General features: G+C 40.2%; 2 protein-coding genes across 3 annotated transcripts; both read left to right on the top strand.

Moving 5' to 3' along the window:
- Positions 1 to 1,985: 1,985 nt before the first annotated feature.
- Positions 1,986 to 6,586, top strand: LOC112572986. The gene is made up of 6 exons (XM_025253016.1): positions 1,986 to 2,262; positions 3,086 to 3,306; positions 3,611 to 3,771; positions 3,916 to 4,104; positions 5,950 to 6,023; positions 6,417 to 6,586. Exons 1-6 carry the CDS (start codon positions 1,986 to 1,988, stop codon positions 6,584 to 6,586), a joined length of 1,092 nt encoding a protein of 363 aa, XP_025108801.1.
- Positions 6,540 to 13,027, top strand: LOC112572146. Of its 2 annotated transcripts, XR_003100949.1 has the most exons (5): positions 6,540 to 7,272; positions 7,504 to 7,724; positions 9,430 to 9,593; positions 11,535 to 11,721; positions 12,354 to 13,027. XR_003100949.1 is itself a non-coding variant. In XM_025251700.1 (4 exons), exons 1-4 carry the CDS (start codon positions 7,077 to 7,079, stop codon positions 11,626 to 11,628), a joined length of 675 nt encoding a protein of 224 aa, XP_025107485.1. In that variant the 5' UTR covers positions 6,540 to 7,076; the 3' UTR covers positions 11,629 to 11,843. The 2 variants fall into 2 exon arrangements, 1 of the variants encoding a protein (XP_025107485.1); XM_025251700.1 differs by lacking the exon at positions 12,354 to 13,027 and having other exon boundaries at positions 11,535 to 11,843.
- The last annotated feature ends 9,264 nt before the right edge of the window (positions 13,028 to 22,291 follow it).

Genomic DNA, 22,291 nt, shown 5'->3' with positions numbered 1-22,291 from the left:
GTGTCGTGGTCTAATGGTGCTGATACTGTCACTGCATGCATTGACCGTTCCAGTTCTTTTGTTTCCCGACAACAGACCTCGTTCTCAGACGAAAACCAACAAATGTTTGAGTTCGATTGCCTCATGTCTCAGAGTTTAGCATCTGAGTAGTGTTACACAGGGTCGATGGATTGGGCATTAGAGAAGAAAAGGGGAGAGTAAAGAGATGGAGACACCAGTAGATGAAATGTCGATTGTCTCTGTGCGTGCGTGTGTGTGTCCGTGATGCAGATGTGTCTAGAATGGTCTCAGATGTACTATAGTGATTTTTATAATCTTGCTTTATAATCAGGTTGTATTTTTCTTCAATGCTTCACTTTAATTCTTTACTATTTCATCCTGTAATAAAATCTTGATGTAGCTTATTTTGTTTTGTAAATGAGCATTATTTTGTAAATCACAACTCCTCCTTAACATTAATAAAGTTAGTAATTCGGGTTTTTTTCTCAGTTTCTTTTGCCTTGTTCTGGATGGCATAGCGACACCTAAGCGATATACACACAGGTGCTGACAGCCTGTTTCTTGAACTCTGCCATGTATTCAATCCTTTGGAAAAGGAAATTTCCTTTAACGGCAAATAAACATTTTTACTTTAGTTTTGGAAACATGGTGGTCGTGTGAATTAAGTTTCCTTCGACTTAGTCCAGGATCATCATTTAATGTTTCCAGGAATAATGGGTATCGAACTGATTATCGTAGATAAAACAGCAGATTACTTATTCGGACAAACAAAATTGGAGTATAAAGTACTCCAGTATCAGAGTTCAGTCTCAATGAACATTACATATATAAACATATCTGACAAGAAAATGCTAAATAATACTGGAAGAAGGAAAGGTAGGGGGAATTGGTGTTTTACCTGAGGCTATGTCATGGTAAGGTACGCAACTCTGTAAACAGATGCCACTTACAAAAACAAACAGAGTGTACAAGACGAAAGAAGGAGGTCTGGTAGGATGGGGGAAGAAAAGCAATAAAGACAGAGGAGAGAGGTGATCTCTGTTCCACAAAACAATTCAAGTAATTGATCTTACAGACACCTCACCGGCTTTCACTAGTTTAACTACATTTGAGGATCGTGAACATTTGAGGTACATGTCATAAGTCTAACAACCATACTGTTTATCTAGTCGATCTTCTGAACGTCTGTCTTGATAACAACTCAAGAGCACTTCGACTCTATAATCTTTAGGTGTCGGCAATAAGCTCATTGACGGGCAGTTGTGTCAGTTGAAGGGAAATTCATCCGTCAAAAAAAAAAAATACATAAATAAAAATCAGCAACGAATGTTCCACGCGCGTGATAAATTGATGTTGTCACGATTCTCAGCACACAACAGCCTCACCACCATCACCACACAGCCCCTCGACCACCACCATCTGACCAACCCCATGAATCCACAATACAGAATACAAGTCATTGAGTTGCACTAACATAATCTATAAACGTTGTAACCAAAAAACTGAGACTCTCGATATTCGTGTGTTGTGGCTACGGAAAAATAATATTCTTTGTCCACATCATCTGGAGCCTGGGAACGGAAGGCGGCCATTAGGTGCAGACGAGGCAGACGAGGCAGACCCTTGCGCTGCTTCCGATCTGAGGAGCTTCACTACATGGCCGGCAGTTCGATTCCTTCGGTCTCAGCAATATTTTACTTGTAAACTTGAAATGTAAAAACGAGTGAGAGGTCTTTGAGCTTTTAACAACTGACTTTCAAACTTAAGCCTGAGCATTCAGCAGGTGAAGGCTAAGTGAAATAAAAAAAAAAACAGTTTTGCATCAACTCGGCAGAAAAAAAATTGATGACCTATCAGTAATTCTGTCGACAGGTTTATTTACGGTCATTGAAGTGATCCTCACGTGGTGAGAGGTTTGTCATCTTCCCCATCATGATGTCCTTTTCTCATGGCGGAGTTGCACTGGTGTGTGTTGCCTCATAGGAATGTCCTCTGTCTTGCAAGAAGTGAACTCCGAGCTCAGTAACGGAGTGGTGTTCCAGAACTTTGCAGGAATGGAGCTTCAGGTGCCTTGTACCGTCCCTCAGTCGGTGGTGAGCACAGCGTCAGGCTGTACGATGAGATGTAAGGCCTTCCCATCATGCCGAGCGGGCTCGTACAACAAGGCAACAGCCAGGTGTTGTCTCAGCTCCCTTCTGGCCTACGAACAAGGCGCCACTTACCTGGAGAACGAGAACAGCACCTACTTCCAGCCTGTCACAGGTAATTAGTGTTAAAACTTTTTTTTACAGTTTTTCTTTCCACAAATACTTTGATGAAGGAATTTTTTTTTCTTCCTGAAAGCTAACAATGGTGAATGTAAGTTGAATTTAAATTTTGTACATTTTAACCTTGAAAATTGCTTTTATTGCGTTCGTAAAATTATATCTAAACGTTCTGACATGTGTGTACAAATTATGTTTTGCATTGTTACATGGCTAAATCTTATGTTTGGTTGCTGGGATCAACATTTTCTCTGATGACGTCTTTTGCTAGCATAGTAAGGGAGATAGTTTCCGTGGCAGAGGAGGCGCATGAGTGACGCACTAAGCGCCCCTGAGACAGACGGTGACATGTTTTCACAGGTGGTGCAACGTATGGGATGCACTCAGATCTTTAAATGCATGAGCATCGACTGACTGCATGAGCAAAAGCATTTTAATAACATGTGTGTTTATTTTTATGTAGACAAGTACAATTTTTTATTTGTCTGTTTAAAATTTTTTGTGAATAATACAGGAATATACAAACAAACAAACAATCATAAAATTCTATCATGGACGTGTATAGGTGGACTGCTGTCTGTCTGCCAAGACCAAGGTTTAGCCTCTTGCGAAGTTCTCTGCTGTTAGTCTAATGATCGAAATTTGTTTCCCACATTGGAGGACAAACTAATCTCAAACAAAAGCACTAGGCATATAATGTAGTTTATTTTATTAGCCCTCGCTAACCTAAAAATGTCAAACGTAAACCTACTTGTGAAATAGCTGGTTTCACAGAAAGACACTGCCATCTATTCTGTATCATCGTGTTTGTCTCCGTACAGACACTGTGCAGTATGACAACTGGACCCTGGTGTTCCGGGTGTTGGATGGAAGCGGCCAAGAGACTTACGCCACGTGGACGAGCACTGGTCTCTATCATGACCACTGGCTCGGGTCAAAGGACATGGAGCTGGGATGTGTGAGCATGGACGTCTCGAAGCCCTGCAACACTTTGTTCCGAAGTCGACTGCTAGACGACTGGGACAACCTCAACGTGCAGAAGGTGAGAACATTTGATGTTGAGGCCTACGACCCAATAAAACTAACACATCCTTCTGTAATTAATAAACTAACAATAATTCCACAGACTAGCAAAAGACTTATTATATTAGAGCAGATTCATAATTTGCATTCCTTGGGTAGACTTTGGCTCAACTCAAAATACTTCTGTTATTTAGTGGAAGCCTAGGTGTGTAGCGTAGAAAGATTATCTATTTTCTTATTATCTCACAACTAAGTCGGGTAGGTTTGTTTTCTATATTTCCTATTCTATCAATATCTGATACAAGTTGCTACATCTAATGTAGGTTCGTGTGAGCCTGTTTAATAACAGCCTGCAAGTTCTCAATCTCATTTTCGACGGGAGAAACTCTGACTACATAAACTGGTTCAGTCCTGACCGAGTCCTTGAGTCGCCATGGAATGACCTGTACCCCGACCATTATTACAACAGCTTCTCTCTGCCTGGGTACGTTGATATTCACAGAAATTATCAACGCGTGAGGAAAATTAGAATTATTTGACACCGCCCGTCTGATCATTAATAAAAAATATGAATTTTATACTACTATGCGTTGTGGGGTTTCAAATGGGAAAAACATTTCTGTTTCAGGATTATAGAGCATCAGCGCCATTTCTTTATCAACTTTTATTATTACGGTTGCCCTGGTGACACAGGCTGGCTTATGGTCGGGGACAAGCCTGGAGACAGATATGTTTGTGACTGGGAAAGCTATGCCAGTCCCGTTATCCTGTTCAGCACTTCAAGCGGAGCAGTCACTTGGGGATCCTCGCCCACAAGGTGAGCTGACACAGAAGGTTTACAGACAATAAACATATGTCTAAGCTGAATATCAGATAACGCCTGCTTATGATTGTTTCTTGTTCCTCGAAAAGCGCCTTCAATAGAGATTTCTTTTTGTAGAAGTAATGGGACTGTGGTGTTTGAAGTGTAGAGAAGGTTACAGGCTGACATCAACTGATGCTCATAGCTTTTACTACAGAGAGACCGTGGACAGATGTCACAATGATGGGGTCAATATTAGAACTAAGTGGAAAGTTCAATATGTGTGTGTGTGTGCGTGTGTGCTTGTGTATGTATGTGTGTAAAGTGTGTGTGCGTATGTGTGCGTGTGTAAACAAATAAACAAAATGAGTGCCTCCCCCTTCTCACCATCTTATTTTGTCATGAAGATGACGTAACATGTTTTGTTGCAGACGTAGGACACGCTGACGTGTTTGCGGTCTTCGTCCAATTCTGACGTCACTTCCAGAAGCCACGCCCCTTTGGAGACGTAGACATGCTGACGTCAGGACGTCCTCTGATTTATCTCATTGACCTTCACCAGTTGGATGTTTACACATTTGTTTGTTTGTTTACTTTTCTTTTCATTCCTTGGATCACTTTTCTTTATAAAATTGTTTACCTTTCAAGTTACACACGTGACTCAATCAACATGACACATGGACGCCAAGCAGTCTTCAGCTACACTAAAGTATTTACGACTTAATTATTTTGAAAATAATTGGTTTACTTTTATTATTAGACATTTTATCATAGTAAAAATTAATGAAAAATAAATAATATTTAGACGCTAGGGTGAGGTGGAATGATCTTCAAAATGAGAAGAAACATGATCAAAAACAATCACTTAATTTGTATCACGTGTCAAAATTTCACACTTATTTTGATTCGCCGTAGTACCATGGGATACAATAAAAGGATTATTGAATGTTTATCTGGTTGGCATTCTATGTCCTTTATCTAAGAATATAAGCGATGTTAGACATGTTGCATACGTCCTTAAGAACTAGACTATATAAAGTACAAAATAAGTGAGAGAAAGAAAGTGTGGAACAGATGAAAAGAAGAGAAGATGGCATGTAGCCCTATAGTCAGCAATCTGTTTCTCCTGTGCTGCTTCTCATGGTATTCAATGTTTAGTGTTTAATTGTTGTAGCTGCACTTAGTGTAATGTCAAATAAAATATTGGATTTCTTTACGAATCTCAATGTCGCTTTGAGTAAATAGTTGTTTTGTTGTAACCAAGTGTCTACTTGTCTCCAATCATTTTCACCTCTTCATTTCCTGTCCTTCCAGTCGTCTGTTTACTCTTTTCTGTCCGCATGGAACGGTACCGCACCAATCGTCCATATTGCTTGTAAACACGTAAGCAGAGTGTTAGTCCATTAATAGCAAACAGGCCCGAACAATAAAAGAGTAAAATTAAATAAAAGAAAAACAAAGAAGTAATACTGAAATATTGGACTAATAACAATAAATGCAAAATGTGTAAAGCGCACACTCACACTCCTAAGGAGCAAGCTCTTAGCGCTTAAGAACAAGAACGAAACATGGACAGCATACGAGGGACAAGAAAACAAACAAATAGCACATGAACCATAAAAGAATAAACAAAAGCACTAACGAAGAATAAAATCAAATACAGAAAACTCAAAGAAGAACCAACTCGCGAGAACAAACAACAAAGCTGTAGAGAGATAATGTAGATACGATGAATGAGGTTGGAGTAGAAACAGAGACTGGACGGTGATCAGAGAAAGTGTTGGGATGGTGAGATGAGATAAGAGGAAAACCGAATCGACGTGCTTCTATTGACTTTATTGACTGATCATCAATACTTAGACACCAGTATCTGCGCCTCATCACATGGGTTGGGCGTAACGGACAATTAGCAGACAGAAGAAACAATGCCGCAGGTGAGCGTTCTTGTTTCCAAGAGCAACGTGGAGGTGTTGGGTTTGGAAAGCATCCTTATTTTTCTTTCCATTCTTGCACTCAAAAAAAAAAAAACAAGTGTAAGTTCAATAAACGCCTACTGGAAGGTTGTGAGCACTTATGACCTTTACTGAGAGACCCGATAGATAAAGTTATGACGACAGGAGAGACCGCAGTCTTTCTCTTCCCTCCTCCCCGCCCCTCTCTCTCTCTCTGGTAGAACTACTGTAAACATACTTCAACTATAAATAAGATCACTTCAAAGTTGTACTTTGTACACATAAACATGCATACACCATATTGTGAAAACGGCATCATCATCATCTTTCATTAAAAATAAATAAATATTTTGAACCCTGGTAAGCCTTTAACAGTCGGTCAGTTCACTTCGTGCCACCGCTCGCCCCTGACGCCGGACCGTTGGGAGGCAGCTGCCCACCCGCCCCATCCCCCGCCTGCAGCCGACGCAGTGCCGCCCAGCAGCTCAGAGCCCGGCAGTCAGACGTCCAGCCAGCGTGCTGCACTCATCGACAGAAAACTTTGAATATTTCTCCTTCCCGATTGGAACCAAAAACTAATTCAAAAGAACCACGAGATCTCGTTTCATCGCAATACTTTGAACTACTTCATTTGAAGGATCAAAGTATTTCATTGAAGTTGCAGTTTACGACTTTCCGTAAAATATACGACATCGCCTTCACTCCTAAATAATTATGATCATTAATCAATCCAAGGAATATGCTGTGATGAAAGAAAAAGCAGATTTTAAGAAACTGATTTATGTGGCTGCCCAGAGGAGAAATCAGAATTTGTCGGCAGCAGCCCACGACTCCGTTTGATCCCCTCCTTGGTGGTCATCTCATCACTCGGTTGAAGAAAGAAGTTTCAGGAATTCATCATGGCGCCGTCAATTCCCAGCATGCTCTAGTCCGTTTTTTCTCCGGCTTGTTGCAGTTTTCTTGCTGTTTGTTCCGATAAGTGTTGTGCAGATTCCCGGTGCGGTGTACCACAAGTTCAAAGGCGTGGATGTTCAAATGCCGTGTCTGTCCGTCCGGACCGGGGTCCGGGGTCTGTCTTCATGTGTGGCCCTGTGTCAGAGAACCGCCACCTGCAGGGCCGGGTCCTATAACTCAGCCATGAGAAGATGTTGTGTCAGCTCCCTCTTCGCCTATGAGAGCGGAGTGGTCTATGAAGAGAATCCAAACAGCGAATACTTCCAGGTCCCGACCGGTGAGTAGTTTTCACTCTGTAGTAGTCATAGCTCTTTTAGATGACAGGCTTGTTTCTAAAGGTTACTATGATCAGTGGGTTGCAAATAATTTTTGTAAAGAGTGAATACAGATTAGCGCAAGATATTGTTTCCCCAAAATCTGGGTGAATAGTTTCCTGAATCTTTAACAGCGTCTGACTGAAGAGAGTACCACAGAATGGACACAATTCCATGTTCTTCTCTATCTACAGACACAGTAGAGTACAGTAACTGGACAATGGTCTTCAGGATTCTTAGCGGAAGTAGTCAGAAGGTTTACGCCACCTGGAACAGGACCGGACAGTATGATGACTACCTGCTGGGCAGAACTGGGATGCAGTTAGGATGTGTCACTTTGAACGGATCGAGGGCGTGCAAGACTCTGTTTAGAAGTCGTTTGCTGGACACGTGGTCTACAGCTGCTGTAAAGAAGGTAAGAATAGTCACTGTACATAACCCCATCCCTTTTACAATACTAAAACACGACACTTATCAAGCATCCATACAGCAAAACCAAACAAACACAAGAGACAACTTCTGCTTCCATTTCATTGAAAGTCTAGACATCATTCAGTCTCTGATAGTAGTAGAGCCAACATAAATACTGAGTTGTAGAGTTTTAATGAATGGCTTAATAGTTGGTCATATTTTTCAGAAAAAGAGTGTTTATCGTTTCACATAATGTGTTTAGTTTATTTTTAAGTGAATATTTGTATATTTTAGCTTATTTTAAATGAATTTCTATAGCGCTTTACCTCACTATCAAAGGTTAGCTCAAAGCGCTTTACAGAGAAAGCAATATAAAACACAGGCACAAGAATAATAACAATAATCGCAAAACAAAGAGTTTATTGTGTTCTGAAGGTAAATGCCATCAGCATAAATGCAGTCACTACAACTCAGTTATACTATCACAATACATTGTATCCGTTTCTAGCCTTCGCATCTTCTTTGATTATCTTTTGACTTGCAGCAGTAATTTGTAGTAGTAGTTAGTAGTAGTAGTAGTATAATAGTATCAGTAGGAACAGTAATGGTAGTGGACGTGATGGTGGTGGTGGTGGCATCAACAATATAAAATTGTATCTTTTTGGCTCGCATATGACTGTGACAGCGAAGGAAATGGATGGAGCAGGAGGCAGGGTTGTAGACAGAGGCCAGAGAATAAAGTGCACGCTTGTCGACTCACGTTGGTCCACAATCTTAAGCAGCGGAGAGAATGTTGCGAGAAAAATAGACATACAGCAGAAAGCGTTGACACCTAGTGTAGTAGTCATTTCAATCAGAAACCGAAAATCCCGAGGTCGAGATGTAGATATGGCGTTTGAGACTGTCAGAGGATGGAAAAGACAACAGGCTACAGGCTACAGGCTACAGCTACAGGCTACAGGCTCAGGAAACAGTCCACAACACAGTGCCAGACAAAAGCAACTAAAAGTACAGACCAGCAGTAGTCAGCAGACACCAACACGACAAAACTCAAAGACACTACAAGGAACAAAACAAAAAAAGGAGAGCTAAAGCTCCCTCCAGCTGTACAGCTAAGGGACATCACTCTCCAATCATCATTATGTGCAAATTATTCAGGAAATCATTACAGGCAGACATTTTTTTTTTTTTTTTGTTGTTTTTTTGCAGAATTGTGTTTAGCTGTTATTGCTGGACTAATGGATTGCTAGTCTGTTATAATCAGGATATTGCTGTCTGCAAAAGTTTATGTTTCTAATTTCCTGACTGCGAATGTTTCGTTCGTTTCCATGGCAGCGACTGGCTGCATTTTCGTGGTTTCTCCCGCATAAAACTTATGTCTCTGGTCTACGTACCTTTTGGTCTACGTCTACTACATCTAGTTTTCTTAGAATTTTATATTTCTTTCCTTTATCACAACATTTTTTGGACCAATCTTTGTCAATCTTGGAAACAAGTAATGCATCAAATAAATTATAAATAAACTCGTAAAAGATTGCATAATATTTAGCTTTCTCTCCCATTGTTAGAGAAATTTTTATTTTAAGAATATATTCAGAACATCACATGGACTGAATAAAAGCTAGATAGATAAAGGGCTTATCTGATATTTAATAACCTCAACTCCAACACAATAAGTTTTGCTAAATATGTTCTGGTCACTGACACAGGTGCGTGTAGTGCTTGCCAGCAACGGCCAGGAAGTTGTGAACCTTGTTTTCAATGGCACAGGCTCCACCTACATGAACTGGTTCCATCCTTCACGCATCCTCCAGTCACCGTGGACTGATCTTTCTACAAACTCCTCCAAGTACAACAGTTTCTCAATACTCGGGTGAGTTGCTGAACCTTCCCAGCAGCCCTGTGGTCATCTGCAGCATCCACTGGTGCTCGATAAAAACCAGTTTTGTACCATTTGTTTGATTAGAATCAACAGTTTCTTGAAGTGCAATCAAAGAAATCTCGGAATGTTTTTTGAAGGAACACAAACCGTCGATTGTATTTTGTCTCATACGAGGGTAAACACCAAGCTGACATCACAGACCATGTACTTTCCAAACAGGTCAGCTGCAGTGTTTTCATTAAAATCTTTCTTTTTGCAATTTTGAGTTTGATGAGTTAATTAGTGAGTGAAGGTTAGCGCCAAGTGGCGAGTTGAAAGCTTTTTCATTCGGTTCAGTCTTGAAGACTATTCTGTGGTTCCGTCACGCGTGTACTTACAGAGCAGGGAAATATCATAAACATCGACATTTAAAAAATAAATAACACATTTGTTTTTAGAGTAATTTGACCAAAAAAAAAGTATGTTTTACATTTATAATTCTATCTGTGCCCTAGCGCGTGCATACACAGTGGATGAGGTTGGTGTGTCGTGATAGTTGAAGGGTTATCAGTCCTAAAAATGCAAGTTCAGAATGTCTGTAATCTAAGGAAACTAAACCAGCGACAGAACTAACAAAGCCTGTGTTTTCCTAGTTTTACATAAGGTGATCTGAACAGCTTCCTGTAGATAAGACATGAGTGGAAATCGCAAAGAGCCGCGGAGCCCATGGTCTCGCCATTTGTTGCGAAGCCAATCAATCACAAGCTTCACTTCAAAGCCTTGGTGACAAGCACAGCAGGTTGACAATCCTCATTCTGTTTGCTGCCATGTAATAGAAGACTGAGCCCAGGCTCTCGGCAAGACCTTGCTTTATGGATGAGGCTCAAGAAGTGGAACCTTGGTAAAACATTTCTCGCGCATTAATGGCTAGGATAGAAAGGGTGGCTGCACCACTAATACCCCTTGTTTGTGACACCTGCTTGTAATAAACGATTACTCCAAGGTGGAAACCGAGTAGTTATAGCTTTTTGAGTGCAAACCCTGAGGCGGAACATAGGCTGATTCAATAGGCAGTGAGTCACCCCAGCTGTTTAACGGGTACCTGACTTCTTCGAGAGATCGGGAGAGACTTTGGGTATCGTTCTCACAAAGCTCTGGGCAGCTGTGATCTCTACCACCTCACCTTCCACAAACGACCGAAAGGTTACATAACTACCTGTATATTTGTTTTTACCAGCTAGCCCCGATGGAGGGAGGCAGAGAAAGAGAGAGACTAGATGCTCAATCAAGATGGTGTTGCTGTATAAGGCTCAGATGTTAGGTCTTTGGAGTAATGAACCATCCCCAGTTCTAGACCTGACTAAAGCTATATCTGATTCTTATCAGGGTAGCAAAGAATCATCTGGATAATTGCAGAAGTATAGCAGAGAAAAGTAGTTTAAATTAATATGCTCATGTAAACAAGCAGAATGACTGGTTGGGAATGAGGTTTGGGTGTCCCTATGTATCCATGTATCCAGGAGCTCTTTCTGCATTCTTGAAGGAGAGTGTACGCGTGCCAACCGGCCTTCACTCTATTTTATAACCCTGATATACTTAAATGTATTGCTTTGCACTTTAAGACTCTGGAACTTCAACACAAAAAGCAATCTTGCAACTTCTGACCAGAGTTATTTGCAAGTTTACAAGTTTCAAACAACACATGATCGTATTCAAATAAACAGATCCTGCATGAGGTTTCAAAAGAATTTTTTATTTATTAAACAAAAATTACCTTTAGTCTATTCTAATCCAAACTCAGCAGGATTTCTTTTTAGTGGATAACTTATTCGACACCAACGATTGGCATGAATTTATTGGTTGTTTTAATGCTGAACACCGCTTACGATGAATTTTCTCCTTGGCTCGCAATACTTATATTTGCATAGTCCGGATGCATTATTTTGTCCTCAGGATTGATGTCCATTCTCGCCGCTTCTTCATCAACAAGAGCTATGGTGGGTGTGCTGGCGACGTGGGCTGGCTGGCTGTGGTCGACGACATCTGAGCCGTGAACCGTGTCCATGGGAAAACTACACCACACCTGCCATTCTCTACAGCGGCAACACCACAGTAGTCACCTGGCAAAGCTCAGCTTACAGTAAGACAAATATTTACAACAGTGTCAGTCACACAAGTTAAAGCCCTACAAGCTTAGTCCAAACTAGTATTTCTCTCAGTCTCTGTGTATAACTCCAGATCCTCTTTCCTTCCATTTTGTGAGATATAAAAATACTAGAAAACCACGAGCAAAAGAGATCGATTTTAAGGACTAAATTAACTATGGTTACGGTTGTAAGTCTGTAGCCAATGGGAGTTCAGAGGTCATATCCGAACGCATGGACACCCAAGTTGTTTGACGGATCTGAAGAAATACTATTCTGTGCTTATCTCAGAGAAGAAAATATGTTGCATCCTTGAAAACCTTTATAAGTCAACACTATCATTTAACAAATGCAAGACTGAAAGAGCTAAATTAATAGAGAGGTAATGTGTCACAGAACAAAAAGTAGAGGCATACAGACGAACTTAAATAATTCGCATACAAATTCAAGGTAAAGTACATCGTTACAAATCAGGTAAAGATCTGAGAGCTCGCAAAATGAAGTTTGTTTTATATAAGAAAGACAAAATACAACCAAAGGTACTGACATGTGAAAGCAGAATAGGAAAATGCAGTCGCCTGCCAAATTTGGCTTTGCAGTAAAAGTGGAAATTTTATCATATTTGCAGGTGTCCTGAGAGCGGATGTTTTTGCAGTGTTCATTCAGCGCTGATGCCTCAAAAAAAAAAACAAACAACTGTGCCATTAAATATGTGAGTGGTTGATTGAGTATTTAATTCATAAACTTTCAGCTGGTTCTTAGTCGAGTGATTAGCCTTGCAGTTGATGCTCGGTTGTTTACAGTTAACAAATTGCGGTTAGATGCAATAAAAACCGTAGCCAAGTGTGTGAAAACTTTTTCCTTTTTTTTTTCCTACTCAGTTACAGTCTGTATGTACTGAAAGCCTCCCTCTTAAGAGCATTCAAGATTTCATAAACATCCTGTGAAACTCGTTAATCTTAATCACTGAGCCTAGAAACTGTGTTAAACGCTCCGTCCATACCTTTAATGTGATTGATATTGCTGAGTGCCCTCGGTTCTCTAAGACCCCCCACAGTGTGAACAGAAAGGTTGTGAGGTTGTGCAGTGAACCATATTTATACTCTGTGAGCTCTACAATTACTTTGCTGAGAAAAATAAAGTCAAATCATCTAAACTTTTATCTTTCGTCTTCCCGGACTACCGTGTGGTATGCGTGCCAGGTGGCGATGTGGGGAAAGTTGTCACTGCATCAGTTACAGTCTGCAAGGTGAAGAAACCAAATATACCACTGGGGGATCCGAACACTGACAAATCGACCTGCTCCAGTTGATGCCTTTCCTTGTTATTAGTTTGTTTGTGTTGTTGTTGTTTGTTGTTGTTGTTGTTGTTGTTGTTGTTTTATGTATCTTTCGTTTTGGCAATCAACTTACTTTAAAATGTAGAACGATTTTTTTAATACAGACAAAATATTTAAACTTTTTCAGTAAAATTTGAGAGCTAATTTACATCTTTCTTTTTAAAAAAAAAAAAACACTGAAAAATATAGAGTGGTATTCATTTCCCAAATCATTAGGTTTTGCTTATTTTTCTGAACATGATAAAAATATTTTCTGGCTATGTGATAATCAGAAATATATCTTTCCATAACCAAAAGGAGTTCTTATGTATTCTATAATTTTAAAATTTCTCCATCGTCTATTTCAGAAAGTTAGGAATGTGTATACTAATCCATTATTAAACCAACTGAAACAAGCTGAAGATTTTCCTGGCAAAGCCGAATCCACAACTAAATTAAATTATTTAGAGTAACTATCGGCACCTGTGGTTGGGGGATCACATGGATAGACCGGCCTGTGGTTGGGGGGGATGACATGGGTAGACCACCACCTGTGGTTTGGGGATTACATGGGTAGAGGGTAGACCGGACCTGTTGTCTATTGTGGGCGACAGTCACAGGTCGTGTACAGGACGACCTGTCCGGTCTTTGACCTCCTTAAGTCAGTTCTTCCTCTGACCGCCGCAGTTTCCGCTGCCCTCCAAGTTACCTTGAAGGATTGTCTTCCACAGGATGTCATGCTGGGTCACGTGACCAAAGACCAGCTTACGTCACTTGACTGTTGAGAGTAGAGGTTGCTGGTGTCCTACGAGTGTGGCAACCTGCCTTGTGCAAAGTCGTTACCTCTACGTTCTCCTCCTCAGGCACGTGCTGTCAATACCCGTCGACATAAATAAAGCTCGTGTCATTTTTGTTAACTTTTTCATGTGCAAGACCTTCAGGGGACAAGAGATGGCAGTGCGAACAATGACAGACGAGAGGTCAGTCATAAACTGGATACAGCAGCATAAATACTTGTACAAACAAGGGAGAGATTGATAACACTGTATTAAGGGGCATCTGAAAAGACACTGACGCAATCCGTGTCCATAAAGGAAAGGAAATTGCTTTGGTTAGCCCTATAATTTGATCCACACGCGGGAAAGGTTCGCCATAGATTTTTCGACTTGCAGTCCACAAAGCGACATCAGGAGATCGATGCCTCTTTGTTGAAAGAAGTGAGTGAAGGGGTGTTCAGTGTTTAAGAGAGAAACTATCGATTGTGTGTTTTTGCCGGAAGTTGACATCCTTGGAAATGCATGGCGGGAAAACGTTTGACGCTATTGCTGCGCGCGCACTTTCTTGCCTCTCCGGACTGGAGTTCCAAGAGCATTTCATATCCGTACTCATACAGAAAAGATGCTCTATTATTAACAGTATTAATGTATTACTTTCTTCTCTGCCATGGTTTTCTCTTGTCATCGGCAAAGCAGTCATGTAAATCACAGAAGCAGCGCTGCTCTTTGGTATGAATGTCACACCTGTATATCAGTAAAAGCTTTCCCTGTCCTCATGTGTGTCTGTGTGTGTGCTTGCGTGTCCAAAGTTTAGAATTTCAGAATCGTGGTTCATTTTCATAGAAATGACATATTTCATTGATATCCACCCAACTGTGTCACCTACCCTAAAAGAAGAAATAAATCTTTTATAAATAAGACATCTAACTAGTTCGCCTTGTCTTCTCAACTCCAGACTTGCAAAGACTAAAGCAATTTTTTTTTTAATTTAATCAAAGATCTGAAAAGAAAAGAGTGTGTACCTAAATTTTCCATGGATATAGATCGGGTCTATGTCCGGAGGGAGCAAAATTGACCTGGATACAGGTAACATGACTCCTGCATTTGCTGTTGACAGAGTTGAGCTGCTTGCAGCCGTGACCTTGGGAATCATCGGATTGGATGTGTGGCCGGCCATCGCCATCGATGTTTGCGTCAACCTGCGACCGAGAAACGCGATTCCTAATAACTCGATGGAGCGACCAATATTTGCCAACAGTTTTGTTTTCTTTGCTGACGTCGCAAGATATCCCAGGACTGTCCTTGGCTATGACCTGTTTGTTTTCTTGCGACAAGCTATGAGACAATGCACCTTTTCAATTAAAAAAAGAAAGAACGAATAATCGAATATTCAGTCAATCATCTACGTCATTGATGTAGCAACAGTCATAATAAAGGACTAAATTGATTGATTAAATGATTCGGGAAAACCATCTAAAAAAAATACGGATATTGTTTACATTTTACCTTCCGATATCAATCATCATAATAAAGAAGTAAAATGAAATTATTAAACAATTAAAGGGAAAATAATTTTTAAAATATTGTTTCATTTCACAATCAATTTACCTGCCTGCACAGACATTTTCATCACCAAGAAATACACAAATGGATGGTTTTCATTTTTTAGTTATTAATTTCTTCGGCTTTTAAAGATCTAACAACAAGAGAAAAAGTAACGATTGCTCAGATTTCTTAAACTTCTTAGAAAATTTGGGACTGGACACCAGATCTTGTACGAAAAGGTTTTGGATGTAGTCTTGTACACACCAGAAATATGAGACTTATCCATATTCTCCCAGAAGAAATGATAGATAATTTATACTGAAAAAAAAAATTATTGCAGTTCCAAGCCCCCAAATAATATGGTCTATGACAACACAGATAAATGTCGCCTTCATGTGCATTCGAATACGACACAGTTACAGCTGACCCCAGTGCACTTGCCCTGATGTGGTGCTCAGCTCTCCCATTGTTGAGGCCACGTGACCTGAAACAATTTTTTTTGTTGTTGTTCATTTACCATGACATCGTCTGTCCTCCTGTCGATGTTCATGAGTGAAGCAATCTTTGTCACACGCCACCATGCGCCACAATGTGCGAAATGCAGTAAAACCATGAAAATAAAATGGAGTCCTTCACATCATTTCAGTGTGACACGAATCTCAATGAACACCTCCCCAGGCTCTCTACCCACGGGCAGTAGATGGGCTCTAAGTAGCCCACCATCAATCGTTGGATAAGGAAAAGGCACAATTGATGAAGATCAATATCTACTCACCAAGCACTCTCATCGAGTTACGCGCCTTTGTCACGAACACAAACCTCTGGTGCGCATGACGAGCCTGAAGATGCCATTGAAAGCCCTTCTGTGTTTGTGTGATCAGCACGGACTCGGAGGAAATTCGACAGATTGTGTGTTTTGTTTTGTTTTTTTGTTTTTTTGTTTTTGTTTTTTTTTTGCGCGAGTTTTTTGAATACTGACTTGAAGCCTGGAAGAATGTTGCCGATCCATAAACTCAATAAATTTAAGCCTTCTCCTGACGAAATTAATCTGTCTCTATCTCCTGTCCAACTCTTCAGCTGTTTACACACACACACACAAAGATTTCATACTCGGATGAAAGAAACTTCGAATCCTTGATGAATGAAAGGCCTTTAAAGGACAGGGCAAGTAAAATAGCAAGTTGGGCTTAAATGAAGTATGAATCACTTCCGCTCACATTTTAGGGTTATAAAGCAATTGCTTATTTATAATCGCTCATGTAATACCCGGCTCTGGAGCAGTACGAGGAATCCTCCGTGTTTTGTGGTAGGGTGAGGTCATCGAGCCTATCCTGAGTGCTAGCAGACAAGACCACAAAACTGATGACATCAAATGAAAACGATGGACAGTGGTCAGTGAGAGGTTTTCATCAGTGTTTTTATTTTCCTCTAGTCATGTCAGTTTGAAGGGTAGATAAGTTCCTCCTCGCCCCCTGTAAATACTCAAGTGGTCTTCAAACAAAGCCGTTATCATGAAGGGAGAAACAAGAAAAAGACATGCTTGTGTTGTCAACTCATGGATCGTGTCCGGCTACAGGTCCAACTTGCCGCCTCTTTGCCGGCGAAGATCAATCAGCAAAGGACCAGGTGTATTTAACGAAGGTTACAACTCGGTATCTGACTGTCCCTCAACTGTGCTAAAGCATGAACTACAAAGAAATTGATTTTGTTTTCCTTCCAGGTCGTGGTGTTATAATCTCTTTTCTTGATGGTTGAATTTTTCTTGCTTTTTGACACGTTTTGAAATAATGATCTATTTATTGACTGATCATTAGGTTTGTTTCATTCCTTTTATTTTTTTACATTTACATTTTATTTTACTTTTTTTTTACGTTTATTCTATCTTTCATCAATTTTCTTTCCCTATTTTTTTTCTTTTAATCGATCTTTTTAAAGTTTACTTTCTTTTCACTCCTACCTCTTTTTTCTTTTTACTCTTTTTTATTTTGAACATTTGCTTTCTCTATCTTTGGCTTTGTTCGTTGTCCACACGGATTTTTATTGGCATTAATAGACTGTTTACTTAATCTTTCATTTCGTAAATAAATATATCTGTATTTTAGAATGCCTTTAATAAAAATTTTTTTTGATTTGCTGAGCTAGACACTTCATTTGACTGCTGTGAATAAACAGCTTTTTTGTTGCTGTGTGTTTGTTTTTTCCTGTTCGCTTCAGCCTAATGTAATTTTAGCAGATTGCCCATGGGAGACAACGCGATTTTCTTTACTTTTGCATTTTTCGCTACTAGCGTCCCTTTTATACAGCCTCCAGCCTTATCTAGTCTTAGAGGATAATCGTAAATCACTTGCGTGTGTTGGTGAGAGAAAGAATAAAGAATGTATTTTCACACTTGTGTCTACGTGTGTATGCATATTTCTAGCGGTCGTCAAACGAGTTGTTGATACAAATCTTGCTTCTCTATTATTCTCTCTCTCTACTGCCATGAAAAAATCGCCAACATAGCCATTGCTATTTTCGTCATTATAATATAAATTATTGCCGGTCATGTCCCTAGGAGGAGACGTGTTAGTGCACTTGGAGCACTGAATTTTGAGAAAAATCGTGTGCGTCACAGATGGAAATACCCTGCAGTCTGCCATCGTGCACAGCTGCAATGCACAATGCAGAGGTAACATCTGCTCGCCGGTGGAGCTGGGGGTTGGTAGAAGCAGCTCAGAAGAAAGAACAAATAGGAGAAATAGGCGATAAGAGAGATAGATTGTTTATATCTGTTTAAAAAAAAACGCGGATTGTCCTGTGAAGTGCTTCCTGTTGCAAGTCTATGAGTAGTGAGTCCCAAGGGAACTGAACCAGCCAAAGAAAATGTACAGGCAGACGACCCCAGCAGGAGGCCTTCATTTGGCTAGGACACGCCAGCAAGGCTGTCCAGAACCTGGTACAAAACCCAGTCCGCTTGATTGATGGTTCCGGGGACGAGGAAGAGGCGGGGATGGTGGTGTAAGGAACACCATCGCCTCCCTTGCAGCAGCTTCATAATTGCATGCCCTTGCTACTGCCACCTCCAGTGTGTCCTGATGGAAGGATTGGTTGAATTTATTCACAACATTTTTTTTTTCAACAATCCTCACACCTCTCTGTACACACAAACGTATCATTCAAGCAGTTTATTGTTTTTCTCACATTTTCTGCCTCAGCTTTCGCTGGAAGGAAAGCGAGATTGATCCTTGAAAGAAGACGATCTGTGCACATTCTGTGTACAATACTTTTTAAATATTTTCCCATGGCCTGGAAGAAAAGACTGTTGCGTGGGCAGAGGGGAGAAGGGGGGTAAAGGCCAGGGAGACGTGTCGCTGTTTCACTTTACGAGTCAAGCGGCGGGATAACTCCGTGGCTCTAATGTGTCTCGCTTACCGGGGTGCGCTCCCTTGTTCTATCAGTCCATTCCCTCGGATCAATAATTTAATAGTCAAGACGTAATTTTACTTTAGTTTTATCTCCAAAAAAATGTCGTGCTTCTTAAAAGACTTATTTTGATTCTTTTTACACTTTTTTCAGTAAATTTTTCTGCTTCTAAGAAACCGAGACGATGTTCTGAAAACGACCCTCAGATCTTGAGAGTGTAGTTCCTCAATTCAATATTTACAATATTTACAATACTATTATTGCTTTGTTTATTTATAATTTATTATTTATTATTGCTAGATTATTTGCTTCTGCAGTGCGAAGCAAGCTTACTCTGTGGGATGTACTGTTTGGAGGTTTCCCTATGTACATATATTTCTTCTTGTGTGGTTTTGAAATGCGGGTTGCAAACTGTGCTCTATATATGAAGGCTTCTTTTTCGGCTTGGAACACAGTTGTCTGAATACACGAGTACATTTGTAATATGGTCATCATATGACATCCTTGCTTTCATTGTGTACAGGTCTGAAATGTCTGAAATATTAGACTTTGAAACAGAAACACAAGACTGAATGGACAACTCTGAGCATCCATTGTCCTCTCACTTCAGAAGACAGTCAAATCCTCCTTATAACAAATAAGATTATTTTTTAAGTTCTATGTCCTTTGTATATCCTTTGTAAAGTGTTCTGAGCTCGCTGCCAGTGTGCCATAGAAGTTTTCTTTAATATTAATTAATTATTATTAATAATATACTCTTATTATATTTGACAACTTAATTAAATGAATGATTGAATACATAAATCACATCGTCTGTGTGTATGAGACTTACATTACCTGGAGAAGTAAGTTTATGTTCTAATACGTTTTTTTGTAAACACTTTCCTCAGATGCATCTCTCAATATATCTCTTTGTATCTCTCTTTATCTTTCTCTCATCTCTCTCACTCTATGCCTTTATTTCGCTTTGTAGCTTTCTTCATCTTTTTTCATCTTTCTCTCTTTCTGTCGTTCCTCACCCCCTTGATCAATACCGACACAATGTGGGCCCCGTTCCTAAGGCAAGGTCGCTACGTCTGACAAAACAAATCAAGCAAATATTCCCCCTCTTCAGTGCACTTCATTTGTGTTTAACTTCACCGGCTGGAAAACTCTCCTCGAAAGATAAAGTTGGTTCTTGGAGAAACGAGTGGTGCTGAAAAATGTCTCCTCTTTACTAGTAAGAACTATCATTTCAAATTCATCTTATTCAAAAAATGAATAGGGTTAAAAAATATTGACGATTTATTATTGGTTGTCTAATGATTTACTTTTCATGTGCAAACATTGGTTGAATCGAGAATATCCACAACAAACTGTCTAACCAGAGAATGTGAGATTTGGGTGAAGTGCATCGGGTGCTGCGGAGGTAGATTACTTAAAAATGATTAAGGACTTGACCAGTAAGTTACTGAGAGATATCTGCTATGGCAAGAAAGAATAATACTTTAAAACTTCAAAGACAGGTGACCAAACATTTCTCCTTAGTCAGATTCTGTTTAAATTCTTATTTTTAGCCGTTAGTGTGCACTAATGTTTTGCGCTTTTGTGACATTTGTGAAATATTGTTGAAGCAATCCATTTCTGGTTGCGTTGCCTACTGTCATCTGATATTTTGTTTATGCCATCAGTTCCTCCCTCTTTTGCGACTGCAGGATTTTATGTGATTGCCGCTATATTTAATTTATGCAAGATTTCTCGATTTCAATAATGTGTTGAATTACGGGAAATGTCAATACCGAGAGAAGCAGTTTTTGAGACCGCTCACCTCACATCGGAACTGTAGCGGCTTGCGCGTTGCTGACCACGTGATCATAACGGTCAGAGGGGTGTGAAGAAGGGTAGCTTAGGTTGGGTGGATGTTAGTGATGATAATGATGTACAAAATGCTCCATGTTTCCTCCTCCTCCATGAAAACAGCCTGTACAATCCAGCAGCTTCCTCTCTGTGGGACAGCACTCGCCGCACCGCCACCCCAGTGGCCTTGACACAGGGTCGGCGCCTGAAAGTCAACGAAGGTTACATAAGCCCTCCACCCACCCCTAATCCCTTCTTTCTCTGGCTCAGCAACATCGATCAGCTTTGGTCATGGCATGCATACCAGTTCTGCCTCATTGCTGTCGTTTCCTCTCCTTCACACCTTTGTGCTAAATTGGATTTTTATCTGAATCTTTTGGTCTTGACTGTGACCGTTGGCCCACATCGATTGTTGACTGTTCGGCCGTGGAATGAGACCTAGACTATTGCCAGTACATGGAGAAAACGCCGGCTCCTGCGTTTTCTGCAAGCACCTAAGAACGCAGAACGGAATGCAAATGCATTCTGCCTCCAGTGGTCAGGTTCCAGTCTCTGGTCTTGGCCTTCCGACAACCCTGAGGGTGACGTCGACATATTACTTACAGAGGGTGTGGCTTGCGCTTTTGTTAAAAGACTTCATCCACTGACAGTTGGCAGAACTAGTCGGTCTGTACACCTCCAAGCATCAGTCTGCTAGAGAGGAAATAATTATCTCTCTCTCTCATCAAGCAGAAACGCTCTGTCTTTGTCCTTGAACCCGACGGTAGGAGAGCCAGGAACATATACCTTCTCCCCTGTGTATCTTCATCACACTTGCCTGCCTCGCCAAGACTGTAAAGGTAAGTGATGTTGAAACTTCTTGATGTTTATTGATCTTGAGGATGAGACATGGCCTGGAATATTCTAGAATGGCAATGGAGACTCTTATTTATGAAGGTGGGTCTTTCAAGCCGAGGCAAGGCCTCTCACTGTGTCATTAGCAACCGGTCAACTGCCGCTGGCTAGAAAATCGAGTTGATATTCAATTTTTATGTTTTTGCTGAATGTCCTTGGCATAAATGATAAACAAAGTTTAAAAGGAGGGATGACAATAATATTTACTGTGAGTTTATAGTATTTTTTAACACGAATAGGTGGCAGGCAGGACATTGTACCAAGTGAACATGAAATGAAATACCCGAGATTTGTTATCGACATTGAGTTACAAATTGAAAGCTGTTGTGTGTACTGAAACTAGAACTGCTGCTTTAGCTATTCTCATTTAAATCTGTCACATGATTATATCTTTTCAGTTACAGTGTAAATGTGTTTATTTTCTCTGACCCCACCACCAATCTTTCTCTCTCTTGTTAGGTATGGTACACAAACTATGCTTTTTTGAAGGGATTAGATTAGATTTTATCATTGTTGTCATCGAGTGGTAAAAATATTCTGTGAGAGATGATGATGACGATGATGATGATGATGATTTATTTGTCCGTATGTGTGTATTTGTGTGTTTATGGGTTCGTAGGAAGAAGACTTTGTGAAGTGCATGAATATTGTGATGTTGTCATCGATGTATATCAACAAGGCAAGCCCCTTTATTGCATAAAGTAAACAAATAATTAAATTGTTCAGATCCTGTGGCTGACACAGGGTTCATCGGTACAGTTAAGTTATTGGATTGTAATATCTGTCTCACACACA

The sequence above is a fragment of the Pomacea canaliculata genome, linkage group LG9 (genome assembly GCF_003073045.1).
Source record: "Pomacea canaliculata isolate SZHN2017 linkage group LG9, ASM307304v1, whole genome shotgun sequence".
NCBI lineage: Eukaryota > Metazoa > Mollusca > Gastropoda > Architaenioglossa > Ampullariidae > Pomacea > Pomacea canaliculata.
This window is presented reverse-complemented; position numbering and strand designations above follow the sequence as displayed.

What these genes read in the sequence shown, in the direction of transcription:
- LOC112572986 (XM_025253016.1), top strand. Translation starts at nt 1,986, where the DNA reads ATGTCCTCTGTCTTGCAAGAAGTGAACTCCGAGCTCAGTAACGGAGTG. An exon ending in ACAACCTCAACGTGCAGAAG is followed by an intron (nt 3,307 to 3,610) that starts GTGAGAACATTT and finishes CATCTAATGTAG; the next exon opens with GTTCGTGTGAGCCTGTTTAA. An exon ending in CAGAAGAAACAATGCCGCAG is followed by an intron (nt 6,024 to 6,416) that starts GTGAGCGTTCTT and finishes AGCCTTTAACAG; the next exon opens with TCGGTCAGTTCACTTCGTGC.
- LOC112572146 (XM_025251700.1), top strand. Translation starts at nt 7,077, where the DNA reads ATGCCGTGTCTGTCCGTCCGGACCGGGGTCCGGGGTCTGTCTTCATGT. An exon ending in ATACTTCCAGGTCCCGACCG is followed by an intron (nt 7,273 to 7,503) that starts GTGAGTAGTTTT and finishes CTCTATCTACAG; the next exon opens with ACACAGTAGAGTACAGTAAC. An exon ending in AACAGTTTCTCAATACTCGG is followed by an intron (nt 9,594 to 11,534) that starts GTGAGTTGCTGA and finishes TTTTGTCCTCAG; the next exon opens with GATTGATGTCCATTCTCGCC.